General features: G+C 45.6%; 1 protein-coding gene across 1 annotated transcript in view; it reads left to right on the forward strand.

Moving 5' to 3' along the window:
• The window catches only part of LOC138293211 (calcium-activated chloride channel regulator 1-like), a 704166-nt gene that overhangs the window by 117482 nt on the left and 558846 nt on the right, over window positions 1-27838 (forward strand). The window contains exon 4 of the mRNA XM_069232299.1: window positions 11948-12056. Within this exon, the coding sequence (XP_069088400.1) occupies window positions 11948-12056 (109 nt within the window). The remainder of the gene's footprint in view (window positions 1-11947; window positions 12057-27838) is intronic.

Here is a 27838-nt window from a genome sequence, read left to right on the forward strand (position 1 = left end):
TGGTGCAATGCTTGCATTGTGCCACTTTGTATAACCTTGCGCCACATTGTGCCTGCGCCAGACATAATATATACAAGGGGGGGCGTTCCGGCACTGGGGGAGGGAGCGCAAAAATGGTGCAAAGGAATCTATGAGATTCCTTTGCGCCATTTTTATTGACCTTTTTACGCCTGCTAAGTGCAGGTGTTAAAAAGAGGTTCCCATTGATTACAATGGTCCTCTGGGTGCTTTGCAGGATTAGCATCATAATTTGTGACGCTACACTTGCAAAGCGCCAAACTAGTGTCACAAATTATGACCCTAGTCACCCTAACTACTGCCATGCTGCAAAATATTATAAATACAGTGCTTCCACTGTGGCGTTAGGGAGGCGCTAAGGGGCACAAGAAAGCCTAGTCCTTTTGAAATCCTAAGTAATTATGTTCTTGTATTTCCTGCCATTGTTTCTTGCAATACTATAACATTAACCTCTGCAAATGCCAAACTCCTTTAAAAAAAAAAAAATACATTTTTAATGATGGTAGATTCCCTTTAATCAGGGTAAAAACACTGGCGTATATTTTATAGTATTTTTTTAGTCTTTGATAAAAATAAAAAAAATATGAGTTTTAAAAATTCAAGCCATATCTACACATTCGTTTCTCTCTTGAAAATGCAGATAGATGTGAGGTGGACTATATCCAAGGGTACATTAAAGAATTGTGTCCAAAAATCAATTATATTGTATTACTGTATTGCATAATAGAGCCCCGGTGTTTTTGAACAACTTTGTAGTGAAATGTTGAAAAATGTTTTGAAATATTGCACTGAAAAGGGCTAATGGCAGACAATGCTGTTGTTATTAGAGGTCATGAGAATTGTTATTTTGGATGTACTATGGCCACTCTAAGGTCAGCTTTCATTGTGGTCTCTGACACTGTGTTTTATACAACTTGAGAGGCAGTTTACTTTGCGCACTCTGGGGCATATTTCCAATAAAGTGACGCATCAGCTATGATGCGCCACTTTACTTGCACCCCGCTCTCCCCAAACTTCACCATGGTAGCGCTGTATTTACAATACGGTGCACGTTAGCACAATAGCGTCAACATTTTTGATGCTATTGTGGCCCATTGGTCGTGAAGCGCCAAAAATAATGGTGCTAGTTCAGCAATAAGTGGGGAGGCCCTTTGAAAACGATGGGAGCATCACTTTAACGCCAGCCTTGGGAAGGCATTAAAATGACGGGAAAAATAGTGCAGTGAGATCTCGTAAATTTCAGTGCACCATTTTTCTGAGCCAACTAACCGGGGAACACCCCCTTGCATACATTATGCCTGGTGCAGGCATAATGTGGCGCAAGGGGTTACAAAGTGTCAAAATGCTAGTATTGCACCACTTTGTAAATCTGGCGCGGGAAAAAGGCCTCCTTGATACTGCCTTACCGTAAATAAAAATGACACTAGGGTGGCACAAGGAGATGCTAGGGGCTTGTAAATATGCCCTTCTGTACACATTGTCTCATGCATTCACTCAGTGACTGATTCACGGTATTGAGATATATATTGTGCAAACTAGCTACAAAGCAACAGAGCACTGTATTAAAATAAGGTTGAGGGGAGGAGTGTGTGGTAACAAAGCACACTACTCCCAGTAAAGTTGCAGGGGTATTTTATTAAGATACTTGGAGAGTGGAACAGGGCTTATACCACTTCACCATCTCAGCTCCTTCTGCCAAACACCGAACTATTATCACCTATTCTCTCCCACATTCTACATTCTATAGTGGTGCATGCCACACATCATCCCTCTTTATTAACACCACCTATAATAAATAATACAATATTAATATACTTACATAATAAGATGCAGTCAACTTACTACTTAATATACTTAATATAAAAAATAAGTAAAACAATAGTATACTGACACAAAAGATACAGCAGTCATACTTTTAAAGATCCTTAATATAATAACTCATTTCTGAAAGAGGAACAGATACATACTCACACTGATTCCTCCCTCCCAATTTGTACTATAATAAAAATCCATAAGTTTATAAAGACATAAAGACACACACAAATTCATTAAACAACATAACTTCCTGAGTAACTCTGTACCTTCTTCTGTCGCTCACTTCATTGCAACACATTCCCTTGGCCAACCAAGATTTTTATCCACACCTACATTTGTTTGCACCTTAGGAGTGTAGATAAGCGGACTAAGGGAGTGGATGCAGAAAAGACAAGGGTTATTACCAGATTGAGTCCAACTTCTAAAGGTTTACAAATGCATTAAACACTGCAGGGAGAAGAATGTTTCCAGTTTAACTCCTAAGGAGTGAGGGACTGTTGGGCTTGGCCCTCTCTACAGGGTCATCCCCAAACTTTTTGCCTTCACCCACCTGGTTTCTGAACCCGTTTTGTTGACTTTTATGACTCTGAGCACTTTACCACTGTTAACCAGTGCTAAAATGCTTGTGCCCTCTCCTTAATATATGATAGAATTGGCTTATACCCAATTGGCATATTTAATGTACTCATAAGTCCCTAGTAAAGTGGCTGTACCTATGGTCAGGGCATGTAAATTAAATGCTACTGGTGGGCCAGAAGCACTGCTTTTGCTACCCCCTTAAGTAGCACTTTAAACATGTCTGCGGTCTGCCATTCCAGGCTGTTCACACAATTTTAGACTGCCATTTCGACCTGGCAACATTTTATTTTTTTGCCAGGCCGAAACCTTCCTTTTTATTGTTTGCCTGCCCAGTACATTGTGAAATCTATTGTATTTAATATAAATCTTAAAATAGGCTTACATCCCGCCCCTGGTTTTCATTGGTTCCTGTGCTTGCCACTTACTTTTCATTTGTTTCTATTGGCTGTAGCATACTATTTCCTGTATTTACCAATGCTTGTTCCTTCCTTCCTCTTATCAGTGTCCAGAGGCTCAAGTACTGTTTTCATCCGCTTTTGGGTAACTTTTTAAATGTACGTTTTGCCTGCACACCGCTTACTCTGTGCTTACTATTTTTAATGCATGTGTACCATATCAGTTCATAATCTGAAACTCTCCCCTCCAAGGCTTGAGAGTGTAGATTCTCCTTGCACTGGTGCACAAGATTATCCTTCTTCCATCAGACCAAACAGGAGGTAGTTTATCTCTCCACATCAACAATACATCTCCATTGGAACCACGTGACCCACGAAGCATGCCCGCGTTAATTAGGTGACCAGTCAGTTGTATGGCAGGCGAGCAGTCAGCAATCTGTTTTTAACAAAGTTGAGAGAAAAAGTATACCCCCTCCCACTCCCTTTACTAGCATAAACATTCCTGCTCATTTGGGAAAAAGGCTGCTTTTCCCTTTCTTTCACTCCGTGGCTTTTGCCACTGTTTTGTAAAGAACCCCATGAAGTACATTTCTATTCACAAATCACTTGGATTCCTTGTTTTATAACAGCCGAATAACAAAGATTTTCCCACACTTTATTTCATGATTAAATGAAATGTTCCACAAACTGCACTAGAAAACAAATCTAAAGCAGCAATATATGTTGTGTGAACGTTATGCATTTTTCTCACACACCATCTTTCTATTTCTATTCTCTGTTCTCAATCAGCCGAGCATCCAAGTAAATGATTTTTCATTCATAAAGTAAGCAAACAGACTAATAGAAAGACTATTTGTGTGTGAAAGAGTATCTGGTACTTATGACTTGTGTTGCAATTTTCATTCACAGAAACAATTTAATTTCTCAGCATGAGGAAACATCACAGGTCTTAAGGTTAAGGCTTTAGCAGAGTTGGCACATCATTGCAAAACTCAGCGTTTAGAAATAAATGTTTCTGGATCCTGAAGGAGTGTGCACGTACACAGAAGGGAACTTTCAGAATGACTCCCTGTTACCTTTTGCTTCCGTTTCCGAAATACTGGGTGTGAATATTTTATGAATTATATTCTCACATCTGGGCATTGCATACAAACACACTGGTTCACATAGTTTTCTGCCTTATTAAGTACTGGACCCGGGTGAATTTTACACTGAACATAATTAGAAAAGCACAAATGAAGCACATGTTTGTGAATTCTGAGGTGTGTTGTAAACAAATACTTTAATATGATCAAAACAAATCAGTACAAGTAGGTGATGCCATTTCCACACCTTATTATTTGTGAGCTGCATAGTTTTATTAGTAAAGCAGTATGTCTGTGTTTTAGAGTTGGCCTCCTTGGCATGGTCTCCCCTAACTTTTTGCCTCTGCTTCTCAGGTTGCTGATGTGTGCTGGACTCTGTTTTTGCTGTTTTTGATACTCTGGGCACTTTACCACTGCTAACCAGTGCTAAAGTGCAAGCGCTCATATGTAAAAGGTGTGTGTAATTGGCTTTCCATGATTGGCATATTTGATTTACTAGTAAGTCAATAGTACAGTGCACTAGAGGTGCTCAGGGGCTGTAAATCAAATGCTACTAGTGGGCCTGCAGCACTGGTTGTGCCATACACCTAAGTCTGTGTGTGCAGTTTTTACCGGCCAAATTGACTTGGCAAGTATTCCCACTTGCTAGGCCTAAACCTCCCCTTTTCATACATGTAAGGCACCTCTAAGGATGGCCCTAGGTAGCCCCATGGGCAGGGTGCAGTGTATGTTAAAGGTGGGACCTGTACTGATGTATGGTACATGTCCTAAAAAAGTGAAATACTACTAACTTTAGTCTTCACTGCTACAAGGCCTGTCTCTCTCCTAGGTTAACATGGGGCCTGCCTTTATATAACTTTAAAGTGCAGATTCCCTTTGACAGCAGATAGAAATACAGAGTTTGGGGTCTCTGAACTCACAATTTGAAAATACATCTTTTAGTGAAGTTGGTTTTTAAATTGTTAGTTTGAAAATGCCACTTTTAGAAAGTAGGCATTTTCTTGCTTAAACCATTCTGTGACTCTGCCTGTTTGTGGATTCTCTGTCCGCGTCAATTTGACAGCTGGGCTGTTTGTAAATCCCCTGTAGACAGTAAGACAAAGGGAGCTGGAGTCTAGCCTGCATATCCTGATGGGCCATTTGTGCTAGAGTGGAGGGAGGAGTGGTCACTTACACCTGAATGGGCTATGCCTGCCCTCTCACAATGCAATCTCCAGCCCCCTGGTATGTGCCTGGGGCCTGGCCAGGGTAAGGCAAGATCTTGTGAACAACAGAGACTTTACTTTGAAGCAGGCCTACTTCGAAGGCAGAAAGGGGAATAAGTATTGCACCCAAAACCCCTAAAAATCAGATCACTTCTGGAACCAAGAGGAACCTCTGCCAAGGAGAAGAGTGAAGAGCTGAGGAGGAGTACTGCCCCTGCCTGTGATTGTGCTTTGTTGGGCTGTCCTGCAATTGCTACTTCTGCCTGTGAAAGGGGATAAAGACTGGACTTTGTGGTATAATCCTGCTTTTTAAGAATCTCCAAGGGCTTGAACTGAGCTTGCCTCCTGTTTTGAAGTCTCAGGGCCATCAAATACTTCCTCTGCTAACTTCTGGACTTTCTGCTGAGACTCCTGCCCTGCCAAGTGGTGTCCTATCCAGTCCATGGGTCCTTGATAGGTGAAGTTGGCAGAACAAGAGCTGAAAATCCACGCACAGAACGCCGTGCGGGGACATTTTCAATGCACCATCTGCAATGTGGCAGATAAATGACGTGCCACCGGCTTCGCTGCTAAAATTGATGCTCCACCTGCATCGCGGCTGGGTCATTGATGCATCACAGAAACGACACGCAACACCCGCTTGCGACTGCTGTGCAGTTTTCCAACACCGTGCGACAGGATTTTCCATGCATCGTCCCTGGGTGTCAAAGTCAACCCAACTCTGTGCAAATCTGAGGTGCCCCATCTGGAAATCGAGGCATTGCTCTCTTGCGAGGGAGAAAAATGATGCACGCCGACCCGACCAGAGAGAAAATGAGGCACGGCTTCCCTTGCGAGGAAGGAATTGATGCATCGCTGCCTTTTCCAATGCACGTTCGCCCATGCTGCTTTATTTTTTACGCTAGCCAGGTACTTTGTGCGAAATCATCGTTTCCATTGTTTTCTACGGAGTAAGACTCTTATTCTTTTGAAAATTCGTATTTTAACTTGTGTATGTTGGATTTTTGTCATTTTGGTCTTGTGTGATTTAGATAAATATTGCCTATCTTCTAAACTGGTGTGGTGTCCATTTTGCAGTGTTTTTACTGTATTACTGTGTGCGTTGGTACAAATGCTTTTCACATTGCTTCTAAGTTAAGCCTGCCTGCTCATGCCAAGCTACCAAGGGGGTGAGTTGAGGGTAACCAGGTGTGTTTCTCCTTTGCCCTGACTAGAGAGAGGGTCCTTAGTTGGATGGGGGTAACCGGACTGCCAAACAAAGACCCTATTTCTAACACTGTGTAAATGCAATGTTCGTTTCAATTGGAAATGTATTGTCTGTATTGGCAGTGTCCTACCAAATCATGCATACTCCACTCCACGCCATTCCTCTCTAATCTGCACCACTCCATGCCACTGCACTCTACTCTGCACCACTCCACTTTACACCATGCCACTGCACTCTACACCACTGCACTCTACTCCACTTTGACCACTCCACTCTACACCATTTCACCATATAACACTTCAGTCTCCACCTTTCAACTCTGCACCACTCTACTTTATGCCAATGCACTCTCCTCTGCACCCTCCAATCTAGGCAACTCCACTCTACTGTGCCCAACTCTACTCTACTCCATTCTGCAACACTGCACTCTACGCCACTGCACTCCATACCAGTACTCTCTACGCCTATGGACTCTAATCTGTGCCACTCTTCTCTACACTCCTGCTTTCTAAGTCAATTCTCTGTATGGCACTCTAATCTACTCTGCACCACTACACTCTATGCCACTGCATTGTACTCCACTTTAGGCCATTACTCTGCACCACTGTACTCTACCCTGCACCACTCCACTCAATGCCACTTCACTCTACTCTGAAACAATCAATGTTATACAACTGCACTCTAAGCCGTTGCACTCTACCCCACTCTATGCCACAGTACCCTACTCCACTGCACTACACCACTGCATTATGTGCCAATGCACTGTACACCACCCTAAACTATTGCACTCTACAACACTCTATTTTGCAATGCTGCACTCTCTGCCACTGAACTCTGTGCCACTCTACTCTGCACCACTGCACTCTCTACCTCTGAAATCTATGCCACTGCACTCTACACTACTGAACTCTGCACCATCAATCACCATGCATTGAGGAACGTTCACCCTGCCCTCACACACTTATCAACCTTCATTCATGCCCCACTCACCTTACACAGAGAGCATTCACACCATCCTCCCTGCACTCATACACTGCCCCCACACCTCTTAACTTATTAGTAATCCCATAGGGGAAACCTAATGCATTTACCACTGCTTGTTATTACATATGTCACGCCTAGGATAGGCCGTGGACAGTCCAGAAGCCAGGATGCAATGTATTTAAAAGGTGGCACATGTACTTTTAATTTTTACATGTCCTATTAGTAAAAGAAACTCTAACATTTGTTTTTCACTACTGCAAGTCTACCTCTCCATAGGATAACATTGTGGTAACCTTATTACATTTAATAAGCTGCAGCTACCGGTTGGGACGAGTTAGAGAGATCACGTTTGGTGTCTAGGAAATTGTAATTAAAGCCCTCCTTAACGGTAAAGCCATATTTTTAATCACAATTCTGAAAATGTCACTTTTAGAAAGTTGGTATTTTCTTGTCCTATTTGGTGCCTGCAGCCTGATCAAGGGCCACACGAGTAGGTGTATCTGGCAGTTTGTCTGTGTATTTCTCCCAGACAGTAATGCAAAGGGAAGATGGGTGTTGGTGTAATGAGTCACTCTGAGTTAACGAGGAGAAGGAGCTGTCACCTACCACACTTGGGCATTACAAAGGCCATGCCTGAGCACTCTCAAAAAGGGCTTTTCACTAGAGTATTGTGACCCAAGACTAGCTGGGTCCTGAACAGGTAGGAAAGGGATGACTGACATCTCAGGGGGGGTGGACACCTCTGAAAGTTTCTCCCCACTTCAAAGGCACAACTTGGTATAAATACTGGACCTCAGACATTAGCTCTTCTGCACACTTCTGGAACTGTGGTTACTCTGCCAGGAATAACTGCTGTGCAGGTGAAAGGACTGTCACTCTGCTGGACTGATGCTCTGAAGGACTGCTGCCCTGCTATGCTGACCTACTGCCCTCTTTCCTATTGAGAAGGACAGGACCTGTATCTCTTGAACAAAGAACCCGGAGTGACTCCAAGGACTAGTTGGCTGGCCTCCTGTTCTAAACCCCCAGCGCATAACAGCTTCCAACAACCCTTTACCTCCACCTGGACTCGGCCATCTGTGAGTCTACCCTGCCAATTGGTGCCACCCCAGTCCTGGCCCCTTGTTGATCCAGGGGAACTGACGCATCTCCTCTGTGGCGCGGTGCAAACCTGAGCAGAACTAATGTATCTCTCCTTCAACATGAATTGAAGCCAAAGTCCTACATCACCGCGACAGCCCCATTGTACTATGCATTCTCAGTGCAAGCCCTTCGATCCCTTGTCAACAGCGGCCTTGATGACTATGCCGGACTCCGTATCACAGCCTTGCAGCTCTTCAAAACCAATGCACTACCTCAACTGTGCGCCGCGCCGCATCCTTGATGCCAGAGACTTCATATCACATGTCCCTTCTATGGGATCCTCAGCAACATCGCAGGCCCTCACATCGCAGCCTTGTCACATCTTGGAACCGACATACTGCTTTGGCTGCACAATGCATCTTCAATGTGCATCCCTGCAAGGCCCTGCAAACCAGGGTTTCAGGTACTCTTTTCAGTGAGCCTAACTCGGACCCTGTAGCTAGAGCCCATGCTCCATCGCAGTCAGCCTGAACTTGTGATTTTGTCCTAGTCTGGTACAGCCAGATATTCACAGTTGCCTCTGTGAAGCCTTAGCGTGGTCGTCCCCCAAACATTTTGCCTGTCTGTATCCATCTTGTTTGGATTTTTGCTCTGTTGGCCTTAGGACTCAGTGCACTTTACCACTGTTAACCAGTGCTAAGGTGCATGTGTTCACTCCCCTAAACATGGTTTGATTGGCCTAAAGTTGATTGACATATTTAAATTACAGGTAAGTCCCTTCTAGAGTGGTATATCATATACCCAGGGCCTGTAAATTAAATTCTACCGGTGGGCCTGCAGCATTTATTGTGCCACCCACGTAGGTCGCACCTTAAAACTTGTCCTAGGCCTGCCATTGCAGCCTGAAGGCAGTGGCCCACTGCCATGTTGAATTGCCATTTAAAACTCCTTATCAAGCCTTAAACTCCCCTTTTATTACATATATGTCACCCCTATGATAGGCCCCATGCAGTCCATAGGGCAGAGTGCTGTGTAATCAAAAGGTAGGATATGTACTTGTTAGTTTTATATGTACTAGCAGCGAAAAACTACCAAACCTGTTTTCTCACTACTGAGAGGCGTACTGCTCCCATAATGTAACACTGGGGATTCCTCATTAAAATTAATAAATTGTAATTCCTAAACCAGAAGTGGTAGATATGTCATGTTTGGTACCTATGAACTTGAAATGATAAACCCACTTTAATGGTAAAGTCGCATTTATCATCACAAATTTGAAAACGTCACTTCTAAAACATTGGAATTTTTCTGCCCTTTGTGAATGTCACCTGCCTTAGGTCACGTGACTGGGTGTAACTGACAGTTGGGACTTTGTGAACTCACCCCAGGCAGTCACACAATAGGGGTATTACCGAGCCTGAATGGGACATTGACTTGATGGGGTAGTGGAGCTAAACACAGCTCCACTTGCAGCTGAATAGGCTCAGCTTTGCCACCACACAATAGGCTTAACGACCCTGTATTGTTAGTGCAGCCAGCTAGAAGCCCGGGCAGGGGAGGCAGGAAACTCCTGGAACTTCAGAGAACCCTTCTGGAAACGTCCCCTATCTTCTAGGAGCAGGGCAACAGGGTATAAAAATCGAGCTCTCAGATCCACTTGTCAGTTCACTACTGGACCTGAAGAAGGTCTCTCAGAGGTCTGTCTGCATCTGTGACCTGCTGTGCATTCTACCAGACTGCTTCTGTACCTGGAAGGACTGCTGTGCTGCCTGGAGCCTGCTGGGAACTTTCAGAGGCCAGCATTCCTGTGGAGCCCTGCATCATTACCTGCACCCAGGACTTCAGAAGTGACTCCAAGGGCTAGTTTAGCTGGTATCCTGTTCTGAGCCATAGGGACATAACTGGCTCCCACCATAATAAACCTGCACCTGGATCCAGCCTGAGTGAGTCTTGAACCCTCCAAGAGGTCTCCATCCATTATTGGACCATTGGATGTGGTGCTAAAGGAGCCCAGGTGGATGTTAATGGTTTCGGTGTCAAATAATTTTTTTAAATGTTCTCTATTGTTACTAAATTCATTTGGGGTTTTTATTGTGGTGTATTGTCACTGTGTTGCTATTTGTGTAGTACTCAAATATTTAACACATTGCCTCTAAGTTAAGCCTGACTTCTTTTTGTGCCAAGCTACCTTGGGTTAAGCACAGGTTATATTAGTTACTTTTTATGGTTCACCCTGCAAGGGATTGTGGATTTTGCTTGACCAGGGCTCACACCCCAGTCATCCACCAACCCAATTTGTCACAGCTGCTTTGTGCTTGTTTGCACTATTTTCACTAGAATCTTTGAATTTGAATATTTCTGGTGCTACTGGATTTTTTCATTTTGATCTTGTTGTATTTATTTTAGACAATTCTATTTTTGTAAATAGGTGAGGGTTCCTTTTTTTGTGGTGTTTTTCACTTTATCAGTGTGTGAAGTGTTGCTCAAATACTTTACACATTGCCTCTATGTTAAGCCTGACTCCTGTGAGCCAAGCTACCAGATAGTGGAGCGCAGGTTAATTTAGGGTTAGCCTTTGCCTCACCCTGACACGTTTTGTGGCTGCTGCTTAACCAGGGCTAACACCCCTGTAACAACCCAGTTTCTTCCAAGGACCTTGCTAGATCTGGATGCCTTGTTGTCTCGTTTGTCTATTTATAGCATCAAATCAAATCAAATCAAATCATTAACATTTATAAAGCGCGCTACTCACCCGTGCGGGTCTCAAGGCGCTAGGGGGGAAAGGGGGGGTTATCGCTGCTCGAACAGCCAAGTCTTTAGGAGTCTCCGGAAAGCGGAGTGGTCCTGGGTGGTCCTGAGGCTGGTGGGGAGGGAGTTCCAGGTCTTGGCCGCCAGGAAGGAGAAAGATCTCCCACCCGCCGTGGAGCGGCGGGTGCGAGGGACGGCAGCAAGTGCGAGGCCAGCGGAGCGGAGGGGGCGGGTGGGGACGTAGAAGCTGAAGTAACCATTTTGCTACCTGGCAAAAAATCAGCAAAGGACAAGCCTAATATACAATATACAGAGGACTTTGTGTCAGCCCTCTTTAGACGTTGGCTTTTTTGGACGATCTCCCTTCTGGTGTTGGCTTGCTTGGCTGTACTTGACATTTGCGACTGGCTAACCATATTTCATGGATGTTAACAATACACTTTGTTATCTTATTATTGCATTGGCTGATAGAGAGAGCCAGTGGAGTGCTTTGAGAGTGGGTTACAGTCTAGAAATTCTATAATCCCTTTGGGCAGCTGCAAGGACTCATTCCCTTGGAGTCTATCATATGAAACTGGACGTAGGCTTGTACAGCTGTCTAAGGGCTGCCTCAGGCAGAGTAGTGTTCACTTTGCTGAGTTGGTGTCAGGGGATGGTGCCCTTTTTAACATGTCTGATCTAAAGTTCACTGCAGCAGCACTCACTCTTACTTAACAACCCAAATATCCATCAGAAAACAGACAAATTTGATTGTCAGTGGCATAGGTTGCCATGGTTGAATATGTAGTTGTTTGAATTTAGTCTTAAATATTCCCATTTTTTCTATAGGCAGAGTATTTGTCCATGAATGGGCCCACCTCCGATGGGGCGTGTTCGATGAATATAACAATGACAGACCATTCTATATTTCTGGAAACCTTAATATCCAAGCCACAAGGTAAGATTCTTATTAAGCACTGGTGTATGTGTAAAACTTTACTGACAAAACAATTGCACTGTCTTTGAATAGGCCCACTTTTTATCTCTTGGTGACTTAGCTAAAATGTCCCCATCTATTTTTCTATGATTGGGTATTCAGACTGTAACATGAAGTCTCAGCATGTACACTGGATATGGTCACATCATCCTTATCTTTGCATTTCAACAATGGCAATTATCAATATGAATACTGTTCTGGCTAGAACAAAGTAATAGCTTAAATATAGAATAATACACATGGTACATGGTAAACATTTTAAGCACCATTATGAAAAAGCATTAAGAAAGCTGATATGCTTGGCATTTTTATATTGTATGCATACAGAGAGATAGAACATCTATTCTCGTTTTGACAATTATCACACAAACATGAGCAAATGCAAACAGAACACGTATAAAGACAGCCATGTAGGCACAGAGCAACACACATAAACGTGGCCATATACTTAAGACAACACTCACTGATCACCTGACATGCAAATGCCTGTTAGACCTGTGACCTCTTGGGGTGGTATCCCCTGTCTTTTTGGCTTCTGACCTCCTGTTTTGATCCTCTGCTGAACTTCATTTTTGCTGGCTTTAGGACTCTGAGCACTTTGCCACTGCTGACAAGTGCTAAAGTGCAAGTGCTCTCTGTCTAAATTGGATTGGTAATAGTTTTTTTCCTAACTGGCACATTTGGTTTGCTAGTAAGTCTCTAGTAAAGTGCACTAGAGGTGCCCAGGGCCTCTAAATCAAATGCCACTAGTGGGCCTAGAGCACTGACTGTGCCATCCACAACGGTTGACCTGTAACAATGTCTCAGGCCTGACACAGCAGTGACACTGTGTGGGCAGTTTGGAACTGCCAGTTTGACCTGGCAAGTGCACCCACTTGCCGGGCCTAAACCTTCCCGTTTACTACATGTAAGTCAACCCTAAGGTAGGCCCTAGGCATCCCCATGGGCAGAGTGCAGTGTATTCAAAAGTTAGGACATGTACTGGTGTGTTTTACATGTCCTGATAATGAAATGCTGCTAAATGTGTTTTTCACTATTGCAAGGCCTATCTCTCCCATAGGTTAACATGGGGATTGCCTTGAAATGTCTTTTATGTGTAATTTCCCATTGGTTGCAGATAAAGATGTAGAGTTTGGTGTCTCTGAACTCACAATTTAAAAATACATCTTTTGGTGAACTTGCTTATCCATTCTGTGCCTCTGCCTGGTTGTAGAATACACGTCTGGGTCAGGATGACAGTTGGGCTGTTTGTCAATTCACTCTAGACAATCACACAAAGGGAGCTGTGTTGCTTTACTCTTCAGAATATCAAAACTATGCACTTCAGGATATTTTAAGGCACAATGTAAAGCAATCACTCTCAGACACCTTAGTGAGTAAAATAATCAAGTTTATTTAAGGGGCAAGTTCTCATATGGCAAAACTAACCACACTAATATATATATACATATATATCAAGAGAATAACATGAGAATAATGGTGAGAATATAAGCACTCTGTGAATAACTGCAAGAGTCAGTGCATATAATACACGCACACACAATATACTTCAATGCTTAATAGCATGCAAATGACTGCAAGAATAAGTGCATATTACGCACGCACACACAATATACTTCTATGCTTAATAGCATGAAAATGACTGCAAGAATAAGTGCATATTACGCACGCACACACAATACACTTAATAAATTGAAAAGCTTCACCGAAAAGAGTGTCTGCATCCCTCCGCCGTACACAAAGCCGGGGAACCCAAATCGGCTGGCACAGGGAGCCTCTTTCGGGACAATCAGTCCTCCTGGCGTTGCATCCAACCCAGAAGAGAGTTCCTAAACCAGTCCCTCCAGGCCCCCAACCTTTATAGTATTTACTAACGCCCAGGAGTCTTTTCTAGAAAAAGACACCCTCCTTTACAAATTGTGCAAACGGCGGTACCTTGTTCACCCTTCGAGATGTCTCCTCAGAACGGGCCAAGTTCCCAGGAGAGGGCTCCAAGGTGAAGTTTGCATTCCTCCTTGAGTACAGGCGCATCCCCCTGTTGTTCTAACTGATAGCTCGTGGAATGTAAATAGCTCCCTTCGTATCAGGTAGATGGAGCAAAGTTGAGCAGAAAAACACCCCACCCTGTAGCTTGCCGAAGCTTGTGGAAAAACACAGAACAGTGCCTTACGCACAGAACCAGACTCGACAAAATGGAGTTGTGAACCAAAATGGAAGCGAAGGCCAATGGAAGCAGAGGCCAATGGTCCACACCCTGCACCACTGTTTACCTTGCACGAAGTGCTGCTCTATGCACGTAGTGCATGTAGCAATACATTTCCACCCTTGGACCATTTGGCCAACTTACAGCTAAGTATATCCTATAAGCTGAAATGGCAATGCTCTTGGGCGACACTGAGATAGAAGGTTAGGCACACACTGAATACAACAACATAACGAAATTAAAATAACTGTTATGATAATGATTACACCAAAGATATAACGCAGTTGGCCTAAATTAGGCAGCCATCCAAAAGCCCAATCCCACCACCCCTTGTCAACATCCTGCTGCACCCCCTTCACTAACTTATGCAGGGCTTCTATATGGGAGTTGATTGATATGGAGTGGTCGGATAAATTGAAGCAACACAACCCTTCAAAATCACTGCAGCCATGGTTGTGTTTAAGCAGTAAATAATCAATAGCAGCGCGATTCTGCAAAGCAGCTCTTCTAATTCCCTGTACATCTAATAACAGCTCAGCTAAGGCAGCTGATGTATAGTTAATATTCTTGACTACTAAACATGCAAGTTTATTAATAACTCTGGTATTATATACTGCAAGTCCTGGCACCCCTACGATAGAACCAGCTAAACTAACATATTCTGTTTTGGAAAGCAATGAAATTTCAGAATCACAGTCCGTAGGTAATTGAATAGTGTCTCTGGTATAGCGAGGGTGTAGAGCAGTATCCATAGGAAACATGAGAAAGCCTAAGCGTGACCAGGCATAAGGCCCTCCGGTTAGATTGGCTGGAATATAAGTAAAATAAAGGTTACCACAAGAAAAGATCCAACCTTTAGGCAACTTAACATTTTGAATGTGGCTGGCAGCAGGCACCACATGCTGGCAAAACATTGAATTATTTACATTCAAACAGGTCAGGTCATTTCGTGAGTGGCACAACGTCCGTTGTGCAGCAGTTAAGTTTTTGTCTCTTTTCTCCAATTTGAGCTGAGCACATTTACCTATTTTCATAGGATCACAGGTCAACGAATAGCACACATCCCCATTTGAGATGTTAAACGTGAGTATAGATGTCATGTTCCTCCACAACCGCCTGCCAACCTCCGGGCAATGACGGCAGTACTCATAGAGTGACAGATGGGAGCGAACGTCACTCACATCCACCATTCCATCCTGGTTTGTATTATTAAAGATGTGCAATAATACAGCAGCAGGAGTGGGCACTGCCACTAGACAAGTGGTAATCAGATCTTGAACGCTTTGCATGTTACTCATACAGAAGTGAGATATATTCAGCACTTCCTGCGCTAGATGAATCCAAACATTGTTCGGTTGATGCAGTAGCGTCGGCATCTGCGGCTGACGGTTGAAGATTTGGGCTATAAGCCCCTCCCGCTCCCCGGTGGAGTCTCCCGAACGGGCTCCATACACCACACTCATGGCACAGGCACTCCACAGGATGATCTGAAAAGAACAAAGGACAAAACACGTATTGTCATTCTCGCAAATAGCATTTGTCAGCGGGAACATGTTCCCATTTGTCTTGACCAGGTCGCATAACTACCAGGACATTGTCTGGTCCAGTGGCGATGACATCAGCGGGTTGAGGAGGGTTATTTGGGGATTCAATCCACACTTTGGCCCCTGGGTTCTTGTCAGTAGATCCGAACCCTCCTTTGCCTCTTACAGTGAGAAGAGCTGGGGCGCTCCCCTTCTTAACAACACCTCCATAAACCGGCATGATGACAATTTGGGCAACGCGATCACCAGGTTGCACCACTAGGTCTGCGTCACCACTGTTCAAGAGAATGACTTTTAACTCGCCTTGGTAGTCTGCATCTATCACGCCTCCTAAAACTTGGATGCCTCTCAGGGCAAGCCCAGATCGAGGGGCGATCAGACCGTAATGCTCAGGGGGAATCTGAATTCCCACCCCAGTTTCAATCAGAGTGATGTCTCTAGGTTTCAATCGATGCATGTGTAAAGCATGCAAGTCAAGTCCTGCAGATTCTGGTGTAGCTCGATATGGGGCCAAAGCTCCTGGAGCTGTTTCCCAATACACAATGGTATTGCTCGTTGTAAACGGATTAATCTGTAAAGCAGGTGTGAGCATTCTCATGAGAGGTGTCTCGGCATTTGTAAGGGGTCGGTTGTTCAAAATTTGCAAAGCATCGTACAAATTATCCCTCCACCCCTTCAGTGTCCCATCAGACAGTTTACGCAATTGTTCTTTCAACAACCCATTCATTCTCTCAATCAGTCCCGCTGCTTGTGGGTAGTAAGGTATGTGAAAAATCCACTCAATATTGTGTTGTGCACAATAGTCCTGCACTAGTCTGCCCTTGAAGTGGCTGGCGTTATCACTTTGAATCTGGAGTGGCACCCCATAGTACAGAATCAACAGATCTAATGTTTTCAGGGTGCTCTGCTGAGTTGCGCGCTTGCAGGGAAAGGCTATGAGATAACCAGAGTAAGTGTCTACCACAGTGCAGGCACACTGACACCCTCTGCTCACCGGCATTGGTCCAATGTAATCAATCTGCCATATCTGTCCTGGCAATTTACTTCTGCCTAGCTGGCCTCCCACCACCTGTGGGACCGGTCTGTGCTGTGCATGCTGACAAATGGGACATTCAATGATTGCTGTTTTAATCAAATCTAGGGGAAGATGCATCCCTGTAATCTCGGCCCACCTGTGAGTAGCCTTTTCTCCAAGATGTCCGCATTTCTGGTGTGCCCATTTAGCCATTCCCACCAAATCAGAATTCTGCGCCTCCACTTCAGCCTCTTGAATCTTGGCTCGATCGTCTGCAAGACAATTGAACCATCGGTCTAATGAATCAGTTGGACAGTGAGCGTCCACATGACAGTCACAGTGCTTTGAGGTAACATTTCCCAGATCTCCTGCCATAACTCCTTCCCCCATACCTCTTTGTTATGGATTTTGTACTGATGTGCATGCCACGTGGGAAGCCAAGTAGCTAACCCATTGGCGGTAGACCAGGAATCTGTATAAATGTGACATTTTCCGGGTAGCTCTTGTTTTAAAGCCTGATACACAGCATAAAGCTCTGCAAACTGGCTACTTCTTCCCTGTCCTGTAGTTGTCAAAAGCTTCTTTGTAACAGGATTATAGGACACTGCCTTCCAGTGCCTTTTCGCTCCAACATATTTTGCTGAGCCATCCGTGAACCACACATGTTTTTTGTCATCTGCAGACAAGTCTGCGAACGGCTGGCCCCACTCTACTGGGGATTCACACACTGAAGGTACATCATGCAACATTTCGGAATTCTCCACTGGAGCCTGCGCTACCTGCTCATGCAAAACGGCGGTTCCTTTTGGACCCGCTCGTGCCCTGTCCTGGACATACCATTTCCATTTTATAATGCTGGCTTCCTGAGCATGTCCAATTCTATGAGTCTTAGGGGAACTCATCACCCACTGCATGATGGGAATTTCAGGCCTTAAAATCACATTGTGTCCCAGTGTAATTTGCTCAGTATCAACCAGGGCCCAATAGCAGGCCAGCAGCTGCTTCTCAAAGGAAGTGTATCGCTCTCCTGCCTCGGGTAACTTCTTTGTCCAAAATCCCAGGGGCACCCTCTTTCTTCCTTGTTTTTGCCATAAACTCCAATTAGCATGCTGCCCCTGGACTGTCACATTCAACTCAATGTCTCCCTCCCGAATCAGCCACAAATCCAAAACATGCTGAATGGGGTCTTTCGCCAATTCAAACGCGCGCTGCTCCTGCTCTCCCCATTCAAACGCATTTTTCTTTTGTGTAACTTTGTACAATGGGGCCAAAATCTGAGACAAATGGGGTATATGCTGTCTCCAATACCCGAATAGTCCAATAAAACTCTGGGCTTCCTTCCGATTTCGCGGCACTGCAAATTCCTTAATCTTTTGTTTCACTTTTGGCAACACTTCTCTGTGTCCCTGATTCCACTGAATGCCCAAAGATTTCACACTCTGAGACGGTCCCTGCACTTTTTCGGGGTTAATCTCCCACCCTTTATTCTGCAAATGTTCCACCACCCTGTCTAGCTGAATCTGCACCTGTTCTTGTGTCTCTCCCTGCATCATCACGTCATCTATATAGTGAGAAATTTGCACTCCAGGAACCACTGGTACTTCATCCAAATGCTCTGCCATCAGCCGGTGGCAGATAGTGGGGCTTTGTAAATACCCCATGGGCAATCTACAGAAGGTGTACTGACGCTCCGCCCACTGGAATGCCAGTTGAGGCTGGCTCTCAGTAGCTATTGGTATCGTAAAGAACGCATTGGCAATGTCAATGGTGGCATACCAAGTCCCACTGTGTTTCTGTATGTTCTCAATCAAGGTAATGGTGTCTGGGACCGCTGCAGTCAGAGGAGGTGTATGTTTATTCAATTGGCGATAATCAATGCAAATCTTCCAACTGTTATCACTTTTACGAACAGGCCAGAGGGCATTATTCCACGCAGTGGTGATGGGAACTATTACCCCGGCCTCCAGTAAGTCATGTATAGTCTGGCTAATCTCCTCATGTCCTCCCGGTATTCTGTACTGTTTCATTTGAATCACCTTAGTAGCTTGGGGAAGTGTTACCGGAGGAATCTTCAACAGCCCCACCCTTGCGGCGGCTATTGATATAAATCTTTTGGAACCAAATTGATAACATCCATCTTCCAAATGTAGAGTCATCCCTTTCAAAATGTCAATTCCAATAATGTACTCGGGAATGGGCACAATCAAGACAGTGTACTCTCTCTTTGGAAGTGCCCCTATTTTCATGGGAACCACTATCTGCACTGCCGGAGTTTCTTTTCCGCCCAATCCCGTAATGGTGAAGTACTGTCCCCTGAATTTTCTTGGGTTGCCATGAATCAAAGTGGCCTCCGCTCCGGTGTCAACGAGGGCTCGAACTTTTTGAACATTTCCACGTTTCCAATAAATTTCTACTTTGACATGAGGTCTGTTATCTTTGCGAGCCCATCCCTGCACCGAAGTTTGACCTGTTTCCTAATCTATTTTCACTCTGCGCACATCAGAGTCTGCCCAAGTCAGATCTGGATACAGTTTGCGGTAATTCTCAGGGAACTCCTCCTCCCTGTCTCTGCTTCGCAACCTCTCTGAGCTTACCAGCTCCCTCTCCCACCCTCTTCCTCCAGTTTTCCCAGAACCTGTCAGTTCCCGGTCTCTCTCCCTACTCCGGGTTCCCTCTGAGCTTCGGTGCTCTTCCTCCCAATCTCCATCATCTGGGGATCTCTCTCTACTGTGGGGCTCTCTCCCTCTCTCTCCCTTTTCACCCTCACGCTCCTCCCCTCCTGCCTTTCTCTGGTTCACCACTTTGTTATCCTTCTTGTTCCCTTTCCTGCTCCCCTCCTTTTTATCCAACCGCGTTTGCGGTACATCTCCCACATGTCCTTGGTGGTTATCCCATCAATTTCATCCCTGGTCACCCCATCTCGCAGCAAGGCCTGAAACATGTCTCGCCTTGTCACCCTGTTGTTATCAGTATGATTCTCAGACCGTGAATTCCTCTCTGGCTTAGCCCATTCTCCTAAATCACTTAACTCACGCACCGCTTCTACCACCTGAGACAATGGGTTACCCGTCTGATTAATTAACAAAGTCATGATGACATGCTTATATGCAGGAGGAGGGCCCTAATCAACCGGTTTCGCACAGACACATTTAAAATTCCATTCATCAAATAATGGGCATTACCCATAAAGATAGCTGTTTTCATCCCTTCTTCCTTCAATCTCTGTACTGCATCTCTCAAAGTATACCAAGGTTTATCGTTAGGCGGCCAGTCTGACTCTGTCGGATACTTCTGAGCACACCCTTGCGCAGCTAACTCTAACAAATTGGTCATGGGACCATTCCCTGGATAAGTTCTAAACTTATTTTGGATAACCGGGTCTGTACTTAACATACAAAGCCTCGGGGCGTCGCCGTGATCCAATTGGACCCCCTGACCCCCATATCGTGCACCCGCACCATCCACGTAAGCAATGTTTCCCCAGACCTCTGTTGAAATCTATCTATCACATCACTTAGTTCTTGTTTTGTATAATCCTCCAGGGCATCCAACATCACCCCTCCAGGGTTAGCTGGGCTATGCTGTAACTTTCGCTGATATATGGGCTGCGCACGGACAACATTCCTGCGCTCTGTCTTTCCCTGACTAACATCTTGACAGTTATCACCCCCGGACTCATCTGAAAAATCAGATGTATCCCAGATGTTTCCATCCCAAAATTCAGGGTCAAAGGCTAATCCTGCCTGAGAGATAGCTAAATGCACCTTCTTTTTATTAACTTTCCCTCCTCGTTTCTTGTGTTTATATTGAGCGACGCTAACGGCCGTTCTCTCTGCAACCAGTTGGTACATTTCAAGCTTATCACTTAATAATTTATTTTGACAAACTAGCATGGTAGAGGAATTTCGGGCTCCTACTAACTCCTTCTCCAGCTGCTCGTGGTCTTTTTGTAACTGTAAACTTTTTTCATACAACTTTCGGTACACAGAGAGCAAGATCCAGCCTCGCCTCCCCAACGCACAAATCTCCCTTCCCTTATCAATTGATACCTTTTGTAAACATGTAAGAACATCTTCAGGTTCTGCATTTGACATACACACATTCCAATTTTCACACAAGCCAGCACAACATGACCATTCCTGAGCTAAAAGTTTATACGGGGCAGTTTCCCAACCCGGTATTTCTATGTCCGGATTTGCTACATGAGAACTTGCTTTTGAGTTCGCTTTGATCTTATTAAGCATTTTCCCTTTTTTTTTTTCGAATCCTGCAAACGACTACGCCAATTTGTGTTGCTTTACTCTTCAGAATATCAAAACTATGCACTTCAGGATATTTTAAGGCACAATGTAAAGCAATCACTCTCAGACACCTTAGTGAGTAAAATAATCAAGTTTATTTAAGGGGCAAGTTCTCATAAGGCAAAACTAACCACACTAATATATATATACATATATATCAAGAGAATAACATGAGAATAATGGTGAGAATATAAGCACTCTGTGAATAACTGCAAGAGTCAGTGCATATAATACACGCACACACAATATACTTCAATGCTCAATAGCATGAAAATGACTGCAAGAATAAGTGCATATTACGCACGCACACACAATATACTTCAATGCTTAATAGCATGAAAATGACTGCAAGAATAAGTGCATATTACGCACGCACACACAATATACTTCAATGCTTAATAGCATGAAAATGACTGCAAGAATAAGTGCATATTACGCACGCACACACAATATACTTAATAAATTGAAAAGCTTCACCGAAAAGAGCGTCTGCATCCCTCCGCCGTACACAAAGCCCAGGAACCCAAATCGGCTGGCACAGGGATCCTCTTTCGGGACAATCAGTCCTCCTGGCGTTGCGTCCAACCCAGAAGAGAGTTCCTAAACCAGTCCCTCCAGGCCCCCAACCTTTATAGTATTTACTAACGCCCAGGAGTCTTTTCTAGAAAAAGACCCCCTCCTTTACAAATTGTGCAATCGGCGGTACCTTGTTCACCCTTCGAGATGTCTCCTCAGAACGGGCCAAGTTCCCAGGAGAGGGCTCCAAGGTGAAGTTTGCATTCCTCCTTGAGTACAGGCGCATCGCCCTGTTGTTCTAACTGATAGCTCGTGGAATGTAAATAGCTCCCTTCGTATCAGGCAGATGGAGCAAAGTTGAGCAGAAAAACACCCCACCCTGTAGCTTGCCGAAGCTTGTGGAAAAACACAGAACAGTGCCTTACGCACAGAACCAGACTCGACAAAATGGAGTCGTGAACCAAAATGGAAGCGAAGGCCAATGGAAGCAGAGGCCAATGGTCCACACCCTGCACCACTGTTTACCTTGCACGAAGTGCTGCTACATGCACGTAGTGCATGTAGCAATACAGGAGCTGAGGTGTGCCCTACATATCCTGATGGGTCTTCCTTGGCTAGAATGGAGGGAGGAGCTGACACTTGTTCCTGAATAGGGTTGTGTCCGTCCTTACATAAAGCAGTCTCCAACATCCTGGAGTGTGTCTGGGACAAGGGCAGGAAAGGCAGGTTCTTGTGCACTATAAAGCAGGAAAGGCAGGTTCTTGTGCACTATAAAGACTTTCCTTTGAAGTTTGCCTACTTCAAAGGCATAAATGAGTATATATATTGGGCCTCTGAGACCACAACTTCAGAACTTCTGGACTGAGAACATTCTGTCAGGGAGAAGAGCTGCCACTCTACCTGTTACTTTTCTGTGCCGGCATGCTGCTTGCTGCTTCTGCCCTGGGAGTGAAAGGACTGGACTCTGCTTCTGATACTCTGCTTTCCAAGGTTCGCAAAGGGGTTGAACTGAGCTTGCCTTCTATTAAGAAGTCTCAGGGTATCAATGACATATTCTGACAGTGTCTGGGCTCTTCTGCTGAGAATCCTGACTTGCCAAGTGGTGCAGAATCCAGTCTCTGGGCCCTTGGAAGTAGACGCTGGTGATCTAAGGAAAAATCCATGCAGTGAGCCGTTGCTGCAGAAACATTTACGCAACGCCTGGACCTTGGCTGAAAAATCGATGTAGCCCCTGTCTTGTGGCTGCAGATTCGACACATCTCCTGCTTTATTGCAGATTCATCTGTGCCGTGTGCATGGATTTTCCATGCATCACCCCTGGGCATCATTTTTCTCATCTATGCTGCCCCGCATTAAGGATTCCACTCATTGCCTTTACTGAGAGGAAAAGAATCTATGCATCACCAACCCGCAATAAAAGAGCCGACGCATCACCCATCTGACAGGAAAAGAAAGATGCATTGCTTGCTTTTCCAGCACATCGCCTCCTTTGTGGCCCTTATCGTCTTTGTTTTTGACGCATTCAAGGTACTGTGTGTTAGGATATAACCATTGATTCTTCATGGATATCTTTTAAAAGTTGATATCTCTACTTCTGTATCTTGGATTTTTGTTGTTTTGGTCTTGTTTAACCATTTCTAACAATGCCTATTGACACAACCTTCAGGTAATCAGGCACTCAAGTCAGCAGGCCTACTGGCATCCATTGACACAGACCACAGGACATGCAGTCACTCTTGCATAGAAATTAATAGACATAAAGGTGCTCATGTAGATAAAACTACATGCATAGACTATGGGGGTGATTCTGAGACTGGCGGGCGGCGGAGGCCGCCCGCCAGTCTTCCCCCGACAAAATACTGCTCCGCGGTCGCAAGACCGCTGAGGGTATTTTGAGATTTGCCCTGGGCTGGCGGGCGGCCGCCAAAAGGCCGCCCGCCAGCCCAGGGCAAATCTACCTTCCCACGAGGACGCCGGCTCCGAATGGAGCCGGCGTAGTGGGAAGGTGCGACGGGTGCAGTTGCACCCGTCGCGTATTTCAGTGTCTGCTTTGCAGACACTGAAATACTTTGTGGGGCCCTCTTACGGGGGCCCCTGCAGTGCCCATGCCATTGGCATGGGCACTGCAGGGGCCCCCAGGGGCCCCGCGGCACCCCCTACCGCCATCCTGTTCCTGGCGGGAGACCCGCCAGGAACAGGATGGCGGTAGGGGGTGTCAGAATCCCCATGGCGGCGGAGCGCGCTCCGCCGCCATGGAGGATTCTCCCGAGCAGCGGAAAGTCGGCGGGAGACCGCCGACTTTCCGTTTCTGACCGCGGCTGAACCGCTGCGGTCAGAATGCTCGACGGAGCACCGCCAGCCTGTTGGCGGTGCTCCCGTGGTCGGTGACCCTGGCGGTCACCGACCGCCAGGGTCAGAATGACCCCCTATATCTTTCTCATGTACACACACACTCACACACACACCCACATACATGCACACACAAACACACTTTCTCTCCCACTCAAAACTGAGGATGAAGAGCCATTCCAGCTCTCTGGAATGTTCCTTGGACACGTCCTCTTCACAGTCCAACTCTTTCAGAAAGTCAACATGAAAGAACATGAAGACTACATTGGATTTGCCGCAATCCCACCATTGTCAGTCTCAGAACTCACGAGGATGGCAAAGATTCTCTTGGTCACATTCCCTGTCCCCAACCGAAGAGCAGATGCCACAACTGATCCTGGTGCACCCTAAATTCCAGGGGTGTTCAGTGGAATTGCAACTGATTAAAGCCTTTAAAGAGGTCACATTGCAAATCTTTGGCACTCTTCTGGCTCCCTATGGCAAACCTTCAGGCTCCATGGTCAGGTTAACACCAATCGTTCTGCCATTGGTGCAATGGGTGACTTGTGACTCCATCCTGAGTTCCATTTCGATGCCAGAGCCAATTTCCAATGTGGCACAAAAATCCATGTTCGGCCGACACCTCCAGCATCAGTGAAAAAAACTGACCATTCCTTTTAGACCTGCCATATCTTCCACCCACATCAGAGGTTGTTTTAGATGAGCATCTTGCTCCAAGAAGTGTAGGCTCTTTTGACCAAACGAGCCAAAGATAAGGCTCTGGCCTTGGAAATAGGAACTGGTTATTACTTCCTCTGGTTCCTTGTGCCGAACAAGGGTGGAGGTGTACCTTTGAAGGTTAGGGACTCCGGTTTTCCCCTACCTCGATGACTGGTTTTTGAAGGGAGGCTTCCCTCGGTCAGTCGTCGACCACCTTCAGACAACTACATCACTGGGGTTCACAATCAATGTGCTGAAGTTTGCAAAGGCTCCCTTTCATTGGAGCCATCCTGAACATGATGCAGTTTTGGGCCTTCCCTCATCATAACATGTCTAGGACAGTAGGGCTAGTATCCAGATATTTTTGCCTCAGTCCTGGGTCTTAATGAGAGTGGCTCTGAGTTTTCTGGGCCTCTTGGCCTTCTGCATCATGTTGGTCAACTACACCAGGTGGCTCATGCAAGCTCTGCAGTGGAGCCTGAGGTCTCAGCAGGTCTAGCACCAGGGGTTCCTGTTGGATTCTCTCTGGGTTTCAAAGGAGACTGCACCAGACCTGCAGTGGCAGCTGTTCAACCACAGTTGGAACGGCAGCATACACTGTTCCCTCTGTGGTGACAGATGCATCTTTGAGTGTAAGCGAATGCCGTGTGGGAGAGGTGGAGTTCAGACAATTCTGGTCTCTAGTGGAGACTCTTTTCCACATCATCCTGCTGGAGTTGCAGGCCATGGACTGGTACTAAAAGTCTTCTGACCATCCATCAATAGGTGACTGGTTCAGGGTTTCACAGACAACACCACTGTCATGTGATACTGCAACATGCAGATCGGTGGGGTCCAGGACGTACTCCATTTCTGGAGCTGGGAGGAGCGTCAGGCTATTTCCCTACTCGTGAACCACCTGGCAAGATCTTTTAACTCTAATGCAAACAAACTCAATCGCTGGCACCTGATGTACCACTATTAGCAGATACATCTGTAGGTGGTACAGGGCATATTCCAGCAATGGACAGAACACTGAATAGATGTTTTCACAACTGCCGAGAATACACAGTGTCAACATTTTTGTGTCCTGGTGTATCCATGAAGGCTGCCATGGAAGGGCATATTCCCAGTGAATTGTACCCCATTTTTATTACCCTAATAGTGAATAATATATTATTATAGTGAATAATATATTATTATTCACTATTAGGATAATAAAAATACCCAGAAAACAAATAGAGTGGAGCCCCCAACTGACGTCCATAAGGACGAGCTGCCACTGTGTTCTTGGCACTGAATTTGCTACCTCTGAAGTCCGGGGTTGCGAAGACACTGTCAGGGGTCACAATGGGCAACCCAGGGGTCCTCTAAATGACTTCCATGGTCTGCAAAAGTGGCTGCACAATACTTTTCATCAGGTCTTTTAACTGGTTTCTGTAGGAGGCTGGACTGGCTTGTAGTGAGTACCAAGAGGTACTTACACCTTGCACCAGGCCCAGGTATCCCTTATTAGTGTAGAGGGGTGTCTAGCAGCATAGGCTGATAGAAAAGGTAGCTTAGCAGAGCAGCTTAGGCTGAACTAGGAGACAAGTGAAGCTCCTACAGTACCACTAGTGTCATATGCACAATATCATAAGAAAACACAATACACAGATATACTAAAAATAAAGGTACTTTATTTTTATGACAATATGCCAAAGTATCTCAGTGAGTACCCTCAGTATGAGGATAGTAAATATACACAAGATATATTTACACAATACCAAAATGTGCAGTAATAGCAATAGAAAACAGTGCAAACAATGTATAGTCACAATAGAATGCAATGGGGGCACATAGGGATAGGGGCAACACAAACCATATACTCTAGAAGTGGAATGCGAACCACGAATGGACCCCAATTGGTGGACTTACCTCCACCAAACTTGGACTGAAGAGTCACTGGACTGTGGGAGTGACTTGGACAGAGTTGCTGAGTTCAAGGGACCTCGCTCGTCGTGCTGAGAGGAGACCCAGAGGACCGTTGATGCAGTTCTTTGTTGCCTGCGGTTGCAGGGGCAAGATTCCGTCGACCCACGGGAGATTTCTTCGGAGCTTCTAGTGCAGAGAGGAGGCAGACTACCCCCACAGCATGCACCACCAGGAAAACAGTCGAGAAGGCAGCAGGATCAGCGTTACAAGGTTGCAGTAGTCGTCTTTGCTACTTTGTTGCAGTTTTGCAGGCTTCCAGCGCGATCAGCAGTCGATTCCTTGGCAGAAGGTGAAGAGAGAGATGCAGAGGAACTCTGATGAGCTCTTGCATTCATTATCTAAGGAATTCCCCAAAGCAGAGACCCTAAATAGCCAGAAAAGGAGGTTTGGCTACTTAGGAGAGAGGATAGGCTAGCAACACCTGAAGGAGCCTATCAGAAGGAGTCTCTGACGTCACCTGCTGGCACTGGCCACTCAGAGCAGTCCAGTGTGCCAGCAGCACCTCTGTTTCCAAGATGGCAGAGGTCTGGAGCACACTGGAGGAGCTCTGGGCACCTCCCAGGGGAGATGCAGGTCAGGGGAGTGGTCACTCCCCTTTCCTTTGTCCAGTTTCGCGCCAGAGCAGGGCTGAGGGATCCCTGAACCAGTGTAGACTGGCTTATGCAGAGATGGGCACCATCTGTGCCCATCAAAGCATTTCCAGAGGCTGGGGGAGGCTACTCCTCCCCAGCCCTGACACCTTTTTCCAAAGGGAGAGGGTGTAACACCCTCTCTCTGAGGAAGTCCTTTGTTCTGCCTTCCTGGGCCAAGCCTGGCTGGACCCCAGGAGGGCAGAAACCTGTCTGAGGGGTTGGCAGCAGCAGCTGCAGTGAAACCCCGGGAAAGGTAGTTTGGCAGTACCCGGGTCTGAGCTAGAGACTCGGGGGATCATGGAATTGTCTCCCCAATGTCAGAATGGCATTGGGGTGACAATTCCATGATCTTAGACATGTCACATGGCCATGTTCGGAGTTACCATTGTGAAGCTATACATATGTAGTGACATATGCATAGTGCACGCGTGTAATGGTGTCCTTGCACTCACAAAGTCCGGGGAATTTGCCCTGAACAATGTGGGAGCACCTTGGCTAGTGCCAGGGTGCCCACACACTAAGTAACTTAGC

The sequence above is a fragment of the Pleurodeles waltl genome, chromosome 4_2, assembly GCF_031143425.1.
Source record: "Pleurodeles waltl isolate 20211129_DDA chromosome 4_2, aPleWal1.hap1.20221129, whole genome shotgun sequence".
NCBI classification, from domain to species: domain Eukaryota; kingdom Metazoa; phylum Chordata; class Amphibia; order Caudata; family Salamandridae; genus Pleurodeles; species Pleurodeles waltl.